This window comes from Motacilla alba, chromosome 9 (genome assembly GCF_015832195.1).
Source record: "Motacilla alba alba isolate MOTALB_02 chromosome 9, Motacilla_alba_V1.0_pri, whole genome shotgun sequence".
Taxonomy (NCBI): Eukaryota; Metazoa; Chordata; class Aves; order Passeriformes; family Motacillidae; genus Motacilla; species Motacilla alba.
This window is the reverse complement of record NC_052024.1, coordinates 6,127,146-6,139,456: the sequence shown is the minus strand read 5'-3', so window position 1 is coordinate 6,139,456 and position 12,311 is coordinate 6,127,146. Positions and strand designations below refer to the sequence as shown.

The following is a 12,311-nucleotide window of genomic DNA, read 5'->3' as shown; positions in this document are numbered from 1 at the left end:
TTGGGTGTCCTGGCAGTGGCTTTGCTCGGTGTTGTTGTCCCATTGAGGGAAAGCTGAAGTTCTTTTCTGCCCTGCAGCATCTGGATGCCTTACTGAAGCAGATTAAGTTTGTTGTGGAGAAGCATGTGGAATCAGATGTTCTGGAAGCCTGCAGCAAAACCTACAGCATCCTCTGCAGTGAGGAATACACCATCCAGAACAGAGTTGACATAGCCCACAGCCAACTTATTGATGAATTTGTGGATCGATTTAACCATTCTGTCGAGGATCTACTGCAGGAGGTTTGTTTTCTTAAAATTGTGGAACTGCCTAAAATATGGTAGGATAAGCTACCGAAAAACATTCTTAGCAAGCCATGAAATGATCCATCTGAAGATGTAGTGCAGCAGCAGCTATTTCATAATTATTTGGAGCCACTTCTCCCTGTGGGAAGTCCCTCACAGGAGCCATTAAGCCTTCCAATCATTGATGGTGTAAAACAAGACTATGGGGCAATCCTGCTTCTGAAACTTTAGCTGAGTATTAAAACAGTCCACGTAAGGAATTAAGTGGATGAATGGGTGAAAGATAATGAAAAATGCAGAGGAAGCTTTATTTACATTAATATTTTTAGTGATTCCCGTAATCCCAGATGCATATGTAGGCAGCAAAATCAAGATTGGATTATGTTTTGAATGGAAGAGAGAATTTAAGAAAATACGTATAATGGCAAAACAAAAGAGCCCTGGAAAGAGTAAAAGATACAGGTCTGAAACCTGGAAGAATGAGAACAGCGGCAGCAAGGACTTAAAATTATGGCCGTTGTGATACTCTTTTCTAAGTGATATTTGTTTGAATAATTTATTTTAATAGTCTATTTCATCATTTTAAAGACATTTAAAATTTTAAAAATTGTGTACTTGTGCCTAAGCAAATATCTGGGCTGATAATGAGAGAAGCATTGATTGACAGTTGCATCTGAAGGCAGGAAGATGTTTTAATTGTTAGGCTTCTGGACGGAAAAGAAATTATCAAAGTGAGATGGAGAAGAAGAATTGTTGCAAGTGAGTTTCTTATTTTAGAAAATTGCTGGAAAAATTAGGGTTGGAAATACCTTATTTTCCCTTGATTCACTGAGGGAATTTGCTGTTCAGTTTACAGTGAATTCTATAATTGTGTTGTAGCATGTTCATCAGCTAGTGATTAAAGCTGGTGGTTCAGGCCTTTTTATAAAATAAGACAGAACTCAGATTTTGGTCTTGGGAATGATTTCTGTTGCTAAAGGATACAGGTTTGGATATTAACACAGTGATAATGCTGAATATTGTCAGATGATCTTGCTTGTTTTTTAGTGCTGTGCAGTGGCTACTTAAATATTATGAAATCTACGTAAAAGTCACTGGAAATTTTGGAGACAGTTTTGATATCAGTCTAAACCCCTAAGAAGCTGCTCCTGCCTGTGCAGTAATGTACTGGGCTGAATTGCTGGGCTCTCCTCATGGATTGCCTTTCCTTTGCAGGGAGAAGAAGCTGATGATGATGACATATACAATGTGCTCTCCACACTAAAGAGGTTGACATCTTTTCACAAGTAGGTGGTGTCTTCCCTCACAAATTTGTGATGTTAATTTCATCTTCTCAGCGAGTATCAGCAGTGTCAGGTGTGGGGAAATGAGAAAACACATGGCCTGAAATCTGAAGTGGAGATGGAGGAGTGACTGGTGGTGTTTGTCACTAGAAGTGTTTGGGTTGATCTGGATCCTTGCTCGGTTCGTGCCATGACCTTTGCAGATGGGATTTGCAAGTGGCACCCCCTCCCTTGCACCTAGTGCTCTTACACCCATGAATAAATTACTACAGGTCCTGCTCCCCTGCATGGCACAGTCAGGGCACAAGGGACACTTCTCTGCCACAAACCTGTGATTTGGGCGTCAGCTTAGGGAGCCTACAGGAAGCTGTTTCGCAGTGCCTTTGAGCTACTTCTCCTCAAAATTGTAGAATTAATTAGTAGTCACAATAATTATAATTAATAGTTTATGGTGAGAGCCTGGAAGAAGCATTTTCTTCCTCTAGTTAAATGTTGGCCAAATTCCCCTGTGTGGAGTGCACAGAATCTTCCTCACCAGGCACAAATCAGCTTTTCAGGTTCCTGCTGCTCTCAGACCTACGGGCATCCTCAGCATGTGCAGAGCAACCTGGAGAACTTCACTGGAACTGTGAATTCTGGAGCACAGCACAAAGGCCTGATCTTCCCTCTAACTGCAGGAAGCATTTGCTCCTGTCAGCACGAGAGAAAGCTTCATATATGCAGGTGGCAGAGACCCACAAGTAATTTCTTTCTTACCACAATGTGGGAGAGGACCTTCCTTCTGCCAGCCCTTTCAGACAACTTGGTATTTTTACAACTTTGTGATTTCATTTCTCTCTCTGTGCTTAGACTTCACTTATCCTGAATTCTGCAATGGATCACTGTCTGAAATGGTTCTACAGTCTCTACTCTTTGTTGCCATTCAAGGAGAATATCACAAAGATCATTAAATCGTTACTAATTGCCATGGTGCAGCAGGCTGACACATGTGCAAATGAGGTTTGCAGTCTCCCTGGTAACCCACTGGAGTCACGTCTGCCCTTCCTGAGGGGACCTGGGGAGAGCTCTACTTCACATCCAGGAGAGAAGCAAAATCTTAAGGCTTTCCTTTGTGGCTCCCATATATATTTTTTCCTTCAGGGTTCCAGGTGTCTAGTGTTAATTCACACCATAAGGAAGTCTTGTAGAATAACATACAAATCAGAGTCAGGGACATCTACTTTCACCTTCAAAAAGCCAGGAAAGAGCAAAGGATCAGAGCTGAAGAGCTGCAGAACAGCTAATGTGTCATTCCTCAGCTAGTTGGTTATTTACAGCTGTAGTTCAATAGGAATTCGTAATATCTACTTGCATATGAAGAAGTAATGAGATCTTCATTGCATGTGATGTGATCTCTGTGTGACAGGAAACAATTACACCATGTGAGCCAGAGTATCTGCTGAACCCTTAGCTGAGAGAGAGGCTCTACAATTCCAAATGCACGTGGAGTGTTCTGTCTCAAAGCGCGGTGGCTGTGGTCTGACTCTGTCATTGGCTGTTTGGCACCTGGGAGTCAAAAGAAACTAAATCAGGAGATCTTCTGAACAGGCACTGATGAAATGGTTGCTGGGGCTTTGGGAAGAAACAAGTCCCTGCCTTCTTCCAGTGGGAGAAACTTCAATACACTTTCTCCATGCTGTTTTCCCCTTGGTAATTGCTGCTGCTTCATACTTCAAGAAAAACCAAGGTGGAAAATAGATGGTAAGGCATTATGAGAAAAGCCTTCCAGATCAAAAGGCTTCTGTACTGGGATTTCCCAAGCCTGAGCTAATCCTCTTTCTGAGAGGGCCATGACAGCAAAGGGCTCACAGCAGACTTTTTGATGCATCAAAACAAGGAAATCATGCATCAATACAAATTAAACTCATCACTGCAAAGTTTCCTTCCACATTTTCAGAATACAATAATAAATTTTCCTGAGATCTTCTGGGTAGACTTCCTGGAGTATCCACTTGGGGTATTTTTTTGCCAGAATCTCACAGATAATCATACCATTTAAGTACATGGAGGCAATTTTTTCTATATTGATTCCATTGTAAATCAGTTGAATTTTCACACATGACACATCAGTGCTGTTGCAGTTTGTGTGCTGCAAAATCTCAGCATCTTTTGTTTACTTCAGTAATGCAAGACACATCCCTCTGTAAATCCAATGCAAGCATCACCTCTGTTCCCCTGGATGTACCTGTTGATTCTGCCTTGCATGGAAGACACTGTTTCACATTTAGAAACCAGAAGCATTGCTATTACTGTCCAGTAGTCCTCAGATATGATACAACATTTGCTTCCTTCCCAGCTCCACACTGACTCCACAAAGCCACAGTCACTGTCATAACTCTCAGATTAAAGCAGTGTGTATCAGGGTCAGTGTGATCAGTCAGGACACTTCCTAGACAAGTAAATTGATGGTCACATCATCTCTTCCTCTTAGAGAAACTCTTTGGTTAGCATTTTTTCCAGTAGTTGACCAGTGCATCCCTTAGACTGAGTTACTCAGAAGTTTGTTATATCCAGAAGTAGAAGTGATGCTAAATGAAACCTCATTAGAGAAATTAGACTGTATCAGTAGCACAGCTGCTCAAAGCCCAAGGCACAGCTTCCCTCTCTTTGTGCATCTTCAAGAAGTGAAGCAGTTTGGTGGGTCAAAGGTCACTTCTTGGAAAAGAAACTTTTCTGAGCCGTTTTATGCCACATTTGAGAAACAGTGAAACTGGTACCTTTGCTTCACCTGCCTCTTGTCTGGCAGAAATGTGCCCCAGCAGACATGGCTGTCCATAAGAATTGAAAGAAACCTTGGTAAAATACTGGAATTTGTTTATTGAAGTCCATGAAGAGTCTAACATGGAAGGAACTAAGGGAAAATTCTGTGTTGTGTGAATTTTCTTCATGAGCCTCTATGGAGAATTGGGTGGTGTCCAGGATGCCTTAATAACTATGGTTCTGGTGGCTAAGTAGCTCAAAAGAGATAAAGAGGTACCAGAATATGCCTAACTGTAATGTGAAGGCTTTGCTTTAAGAAAGTTTCAATTGAAAGGCTGTGTGTAAGTTGGACTTACATAGTTAGAATAACATAGTTGAAATTTTTCAGCTCTGGAAGCTGAAGAGCCCTTCCTGAGCTCAGCTGTAAGGCAGAGGGCAGGGAGCTGAGTGTCCCCAGCTGTGAGGACATGGCCCCTGTGCTGGCTGCCTGATGGGCAATTTCTGAACTGAAAAGGCAGGAATGAGACAGTTTTTCCTTTCATATTCTCTGTAGGATAATCTGTGCAGGTATCTGCCTCTGCACACCAAGGAGACTTTACAGCTTTAATTACAGTGCTGTAATTAAGGAAGTACCACTCTGCCTTGCTGGCAACCCTGTGATTTATGGAAGCAGCATCTCTGTGCTTAATATCTCCAGTCACAGACAGCTCTCTGGCAGCCTCTAATTTATCTATGAAACATTTTATTTTAGTACCCCAAAGACCATCTAAGTCTGCAAAAAACTTTTACACTTCTTACATTTTTAGTTCCAGTATTTTTTTTAAGTTTTCCTGTTCTTCTCTTTGTGGATTTGAACTGGAAGTTAAGGTGCACCTTGGCTTTAATGGCTCAGCCCTGGAGTGCACAGTGCACTCTGATGGTTGTTTTCTGTGAAGCTCTTACCAGTGACATTTTCCAGGGCTGTCATGCTCCAGCATGGGAGGTGTTTCATGATAGGGCTTCCAAAAGGACCTGGGCATTGCCAGTCCTGAGTTCAGCCTCTGTCCCTTTTAAAACTAGGGAGTTATTCCTTCTGACTGAGCAGGGCACTTAAGGGTTTGACCCAGGGTGGGCACAGGGGTGGGAGGAGTGAGCTTGGCTGGGTGATCCAGGTGCTGGCATGAGTCAGATGCAAGAGGCTGCTGCATCCAGTTGAGACTCCCAATTCAGTCTCAGTATCCCTTCTTCCAGATGAGTATTTCAATCAGCAAGTTTCTGATTATTCTGAGCTGGCTTGCTCTTTTATAGACATATTACAAACTGTTTCAAATTATCTCAGTTTCTTTCCACTGCAGAAAAATGTTTTAAACTTAAATTTACTTGCTGAGAGAGTATTTTTGTCTTTCAGACAACCTGATGTTTTTCAGTTTCTTCTGTATTTCTCACTTCTCTATTGAAAAGCAGTTTCATGAGCTGTTGAGGTCTGTAAGTCTACAGCCTTACAGAGTATTTGTCCCTAATGTCATTTTTATTCCTCTCACTGATGAAGTCAGGTTGGTGCAACTGAAATGTGGAACAGTGGGATGGCAGCCACCATCTCTATCTCATGTCCATGTGTTATATGGTCTCACTTCAGATATTCAGGGTATTTAATATCTAGTGGTAATGTGTATTATCTTTTTCCAAATGAGACAGTAGAAAAATATGCAACTTCATTTTGCTTAAAGCCATTTTTATTCAGTAGATATTGAAAGAGTTTGGCTGTAGCTTCTGCTGTAATGCCAGGGAAGAGTTTTCTGGAGTTCTGTCAATGTTTCCAAAAGAGGAAAGATAACTTAGAGAAGCAGCAGCTACACTTAAGTAGCCTTTATAGGTGTATGGTATGGAGAGAGTTTATCTCCTTTCTGACAAAATCCCATGTAGTAAATTTTTCGTGGATTATCAGAAAGCCTGACTTGCACTTTTAGTATGGAGTGAGCTCCTGTGCAGCTGCTTGGTCAGCTATGGAAACCACCAAAGCTCTCTGGGCTGGGGGTTCTGAGGAACACAATTAATCTCTCTTGATTTTCTCTCATTCCAGTGCTCATGATCTGACCAAATGGGATCTGTTCAGTAACTGCTACAGATTGCTGAGAACTGGAATTGAACACGGAGCTATGCCAGAACAGGTACCCTTACCAGCACCTGCACTGCATCACTGGGGTGTCTGAGGTTCTAAAGAGTCTGCCTGCACAGAAATTCAAAAGTTCCATGGTGATTTTTGAGCTCCTTCCATCACCTTTCTCATCTGTAAGGTTGGGAATAGCTGATGTTCCTGACTCTGAAAAGCAGTGCATCAGTCCTGGTGTTTACACTGAAACCCAACATTGTAAGCCTTGGCTGCAATTAGAATGATCACAAATTATTATTGTGCATGGAAGGTAAGATGAAAGCTTATGAAAACCAGGAAACTAGAACATCCTAGTGGAGTTCTTTTAGTGAACACATCTTGGACTTCATTCCTTCAGAGTTCAGTTTTTGTTTGTCATGGATGAGCACAGGAGCCATCTCATAGTCTCCCATGATTCCTGTTTAAACTGCAGAATTCGTACTTCAGCATTTAAGCACATTTTAAATTTTGATTTGTTTTCAGTCAGAAGCCAGTTGTTAATTCTAACTCAGCTTCATTTAGAAAAAGAAATTCTCATGAAATTCTGAATAAGAATTTTGTAGAAAGGACCCTAAGAGGAGGCATTGGCACACAGTGTGTAAAAGTCCTCTCTCTGCAGTTGCTGCTTCATGCTGGAGTTGTGCTACCTGGCGGGACAGGGCTGGCAGATAAAACCTGTCCATGCAGCTGCCAGCCATCCTCAGTTTCTGGGTCTGACAGTGTGTGGCTCTCCAAATGCCTCCATAGGATTTTAGGGGAAAGGTCCTGAAATCTGAGCTCTGCTCAGTATTTCTTCCTACAGGCCACTCTGAGGCAGGTGTAGCACCTCCTCTGGATTTGAGCTGTTCAGGAGACACCATGGATGCTTTTCTGGGCACCAGGGATATGACCCTGGTCTTCTCCATGGGACGTGTTGTATTTTCTCCCTTTTTTTAGCAAATGGGCTACATGTTCATTTGCCAGTGGAGCAGATTTCCAGGCTGCTTAATAGTGAAGCCAGGTATAGAGATATTTCAACAGATGCTTTTGACCTGAGAGATGTAGGTGTTGGGTTGTACTTCTGTCACACTGTGACACGCTCTCCTGCTGTACCCCAGTGCAGATTTCTGGTGTTTCCCAGATTTACACAGTATTTTTTTTGCCTCTAGCAGGCTGATTTCTTATTGCACCAAACCAACCAAGGGAAAACTTGATACCTTTGAAAATAAAAAGTGCTAAGAGCTGCTCCTGTCTTTTCACCACAAAATGCATGATAGATTGATAGATTTTCCATACACTTCCTGCTGTGCCTGCTGTTAGCAGCGTGCTGAGATTCTGTGTGTTCTTGTGTTACAGATCGTTGTCCAGGCACTGCAGTGTTCCCACTACTCTATTCTCTGGCAGCTGGTGAAAATCACTGAGGGCTCCCCTTCCAAAGTAAGTGGCCATTTGATCAAACAGATTTTACTGACAGAACACAACTTACCTAGAAATGTGTTACACTCGATTTCTTTGTTACTTCCATTCTTGCCATTGTTTGTTGTCATTTATAACATATAAAATGTTGATGTTCAGATTTATTCTGTGTTTCAGGATCTATTTAACATCATGAATATGTCTAAGCAATGTAAATAGTTTTTATCAGGATTTTATAGCAGCTGATTATTATATTTTTATTGCTGAGGATAATTAACACGCTTTATTGTGAGTGCTGCAGTTTGCATGGCTGATAAGGAATGTTGACATGAACAGTTGTGAGCAATACTGTTGATCAATAGACCACAGATAGCTTAATCTTGATGTGTAGTTACTTTGCTTACTCTCTAATTACACCCTTTGTGTTGCAATAGAAATGGCAGGGCACTGGCAGTAACAATTGCTAATAAAAAGCAAATGCACACAAAGTATGATCAGGACGAGGTGTTTCTCAGTAGGCCAGCATCCTGTTTTTCAGAGCTTTTTCAGAAGTAATACATCAAATTAAAATGACATGAAAACTGAAGTAATAATTGTACTTCTCCATCAGCATCAAAAAGGTAAAGATGTTATATTGAAATGCTACTCAAATAAGCATTTTATGCATAGAAAAGTGATGAAAATACATAGTAAATTCTCTGAGTTGTTTTGAATACTGACATTAACATTTAAAAATAGCTACTAGAAAGAAAGGAATAATTGTTATTCTTTATTCTGGCTTTTGTTCCCATTTCCCCTCTCACCCTTCTTTCTCATTAGCATGCATGAGCTGCTGTTCCTGTTCCTGTGGAACTGAGTGCTCAGAGCACCTGGGCACTGTCTGCATCACCTTTATTCAGTCTTCCCCACCTGCTCTGGGGTGCTGGGTGCTGCTGGGGTTCTCACCCACTGCTGAGGACTCCAGCAGCCCTGTCCTCCTGCCTGCCCTGGGGGCAGCTGCCCAGACACAAAGGAGCATTTGGAAAATTCCCATCACTGCATTTCTCCACTTTTTGGAATAAAGTACAATAAATTGCTGCAGTAGGGCACAGGTGGTGCAGGAATAGCTGTCAACATTGCTGGAAAAAAGCTTCATGTTTCCTTGTGTCTCAATTACAGCTAAAGAAACATACTTAACTGTAACCTCTAGCTGGGGATAAACATACAGCCTCTCTCTGCATGGAGTGAGGTATAAACTTTGCATTTTGGTGCCCAGGCATTCATGTGGCTGCTGTTACAATGTGACTATGGTGGCCCAATTCAACTGACAGAGAAAAAGACCTTTATCTATTTCAGTGGCTGAGATTTTCTTACAGACAAGCTTAGTGCAACTGTATGGCTTTGCCTCCTTTTTCAAAATAGGATGTGATTGCATGAGAGGTTGTTTTTTGAGGTGATTGCAGAAGAGCTTTGATCTGTCCTGTGGATCTAATCCTGTTGTGATTCATAACATAGTTACAATATAACACAGTTCATAGGAGTGGAAAGGAAAAGACCTCCAAAGGGTCAGTCCAGAATGGCCATGCCAAATAAAAGTCAGTTTGGCTTTGCCCCATCAAAATCATAATTACTGTCACCTACAGAACTCTTAGCAATTTCTTGTTTGGGGTTCCACCCCAGCCTCTACAAAATGAGTTTTGTGCATGCTTAGTTCCAAGGAAGCCCAGCATTAGTGCCCTGCAGCTCTTCAGAGTGGCAGCAGCCTCAGCTGAGGGCAGAGAGACAGCCACACACCTGCTGTGGCTGGAGCATTTTGCTATCAAACTTTCCACTCTAGTTTGTTCACTGTGAAAATAGATCTGATGTCCTCTGTATCTGGCATTTCATCCACTGGGAAATCATTTTGCCCCCGTCTGGTTTATAAGTCATTATTTAGGACTGGAAATTGGTAGACATTAAAGGGCACCTTTATCTACCTAAACTTGTAAGGTTTAGGTAGACAAAGGCATTAACAGAGGCATCTCAGAATGAAAAACAGTTGTTTTGTGAGTACTTTTGAAGTATTCCAGCTTTTATGGGAACATTTCTGGCACAGCAGTTTAATATGTAGGTCCATGCAGATTTCTAGGGCTACTTTGCTGTTTCTATAGTGATCTCAGGGCAGAGAGGGGTGATGGTGTGTAGCCTCAGGTGGTATCTTTAGTAGACCAATGGATATAGCTGCCAGAGTAGAGAGGCTTTTGGACTCACAAGCCTTTCAGGTTTGAGATAAAAGCAGAAGATTACAAAACAAAAGACCAGCTGGAAGCAATTGGTTCCTATTTAGATACAAATCAGGTAAACTCTGACAGGGGAGGGAGGAAAAGGTCGCTGGTACCTGTAGAGGAGGGGTGAGAGCAGGGAAAGGAGAGGTAGTAACAGAGTTAGGAGGAGAATTAGTGGGGAAGGAAGGAAGATAAAAGATGGAAATGGAGAGAAGATAATTTATAATATGCCATAAAACTAACCTTAAGTCTTTGTTTTTCCATATCTGATAGATTTATGAATTTTTGTTTCCAGGCTCATGTTTCAAAGATGATCTTTTAGCTTACCCTTGAACAGTCAGGCTGAGAGATCAGAGATGGAAGGATTGATTTGTAAGAAATGTTCATCTGCTGCCAGCTGGGTCATTTTTGTGACCTCATGCTGGCAGTAGTAGCTGCTCTGTTTCACCTCGTGAGGTCTCATTTAGGCAGTCAATGGACAGGATAATGTATAGGAACATTTTGGGGTTGTAAGTACAGGAATAAAAGATGGAAACAAGTATCTTGGCAAGTTTTACATTTGTTGTTTCATGTGTGTTTTGCATCCATCAGGTGCACCTTTTATTGCAGGGAGTTTGCAGGTGGGATGGGGAATTCTGGTAAGGTTTCCTTCAAAGTGAATTCTTTGGCTGCAGTTCAAAATTGCTTGGTAATTTTTGTGATTTTGACTCCACTTGGGTGGAGTCATACTTGACAACCATAGGCATACACTGGGAACAGAGTTGTTTTGGAAGGAAGTTATTTTTTGTCTGGTGTTCAAATGGCTTCCAAAATACAGCTCTGTCCTGAGAGAACTGCCCCTGTTTGGGAACTGTCCTGGGCGGTGTGGCCAAGCCAGGGCACATGAATTGCTGTGTGAGGGATATCTCATATTACAGCTGCTGGGCATGTTCTGGATCATGGCTCCCTACCTGATCCAGCTGTTTTGGGCTGGAGCCTCCATGTGTGGCAGGGAAAAACTCAACTCTTGTGGTTTAAATCTAATTAGGATCAAGTCAGCTCATTGATTTATTAACAGCACAAAATTGACCTACACCCAGTGCCACACAGCTCCAGGATAACTATCAGCTCTACAAAATACAGGACCAGAATATTGGACACTTCTGTAATGTTAATGAACACCTACAAATTCCAAACTTGCCCTTTAGCTGGTCACAGGTTACTGAAGTCCCCTCCCCAAGATACACACAAAGAGCTCTTGTTTCTCCAGGCTGTTACCAGGGGCTGAGGTGCCCCTCACTGTTCAATATCATTTGTAAATAGAGCCAAAGGGAGGTGTCTTTGATGCATTTTTTTCAGCATAAAAATGTATCAAAGACATTTTAGCAGAAGGGTGATAATTAATGATTATTTGAGTTATTAAGAAAGTCCAAATTCTCTGCCCAACAACAAAGATTTCACCAGTTAAATACAGCAGAGAGTTGGGGCAGAGTTATTTTGAAACAGTTCTTCAGGGTAGCCTGTGGAGAGAAGGGTGTCCTGTGGAGTCATCTTGGTGTCTAAAATCTGAAAGGAAAAATTGATTACTGAAAGGAAGGCTGCAGCAGGTAAGAATTAAATGTGTAAGCCTTGAAATATCCCCAGTCTGCTGCTGCAACCTTTGGTCTCCCTCTGTCCATATTCAGTGGAGGCTGAGGCTGTTGGGCTGTTTGTGCAAACTGGTGCTCTTTGGGGTAACCAGTGCTGTACTGGGAGGAGAAAGCTCATCCTCCATAGCTTGGGGGAGCAGCCTGTTGTAGCCTGGAGGAAAACTCCTCCTCAGGTGGAAAGGGGTTTGTGGGTAGTTCCAAAGGAAATTGGTAATTTCTCCCCCTGGAGTTCTCTCATCTGCCAGTCTGGGGGAGCAGGTGCAGTCCTGAGGCAGGAGCCTTGGGGGTTAGAGCAGACACTTGTTTCCACCTGGATTTCTTCAGCCATGTCCCAGGCACCCAGGCCATTGTGCTGTGCCCTGAGTGTGTATGTACTGAGAAGGAAACACTTGCAGAACAATAGAGTCCTAAAACTTGGAACAGTAAAAATAAAGCATGACTAGAGCAAACATTGAGAGGCAAGACAGAGGTCAGCCAGTTGTGAGTAAGCAGCAGCTAGAGTAGCCAAGTGCTTGGCTATTAGAGTGTGATTAGTGGGCAGAGAACTTAGGAGAGGGGATTTAAAAAGGGGTTTGAAGAACAACGTCGTGACTTGGTGACGTTTTGTATGT

The 12,311-nt window shown here is 42.2% G+C and overlaps 1 protein-coding gene across 3 annotated transcripts in view; it reads left to right on the top strand.

The window, feature by feature from the left end:
• STAG1 (stromal antigen 1) overlaps positions 1 to 12,311 on the top strand; it is a 162,891-nt gene that overhangs the window by 126,918 nt on the left and 23,662 nt on the right. For all 3 annotated transcript variants that reach the window (XM_038146399.1, XM_038146400.1, XM_038146401.1), the window contains 4 exons: positions 78 to 281; positions 1,500 to 1,570; positions 6,366 to 6,453; positions 7,770 to 7,850. In XM_038146399.1, coding sequence (XP_038002327.1) covers positions 78 to 281; positions 1,500 to 1,570; positions 6,366 to 6,453; positions 7,770 to 7,850 — 444 coding nt within the window. The remainder of the gene's footprint in view (positions 1 to 77; positions 282 to 1,499; positions 1,571 to 6,365; positions 6,454 to 7,769; positions 7,851 to 12,311) is intronic.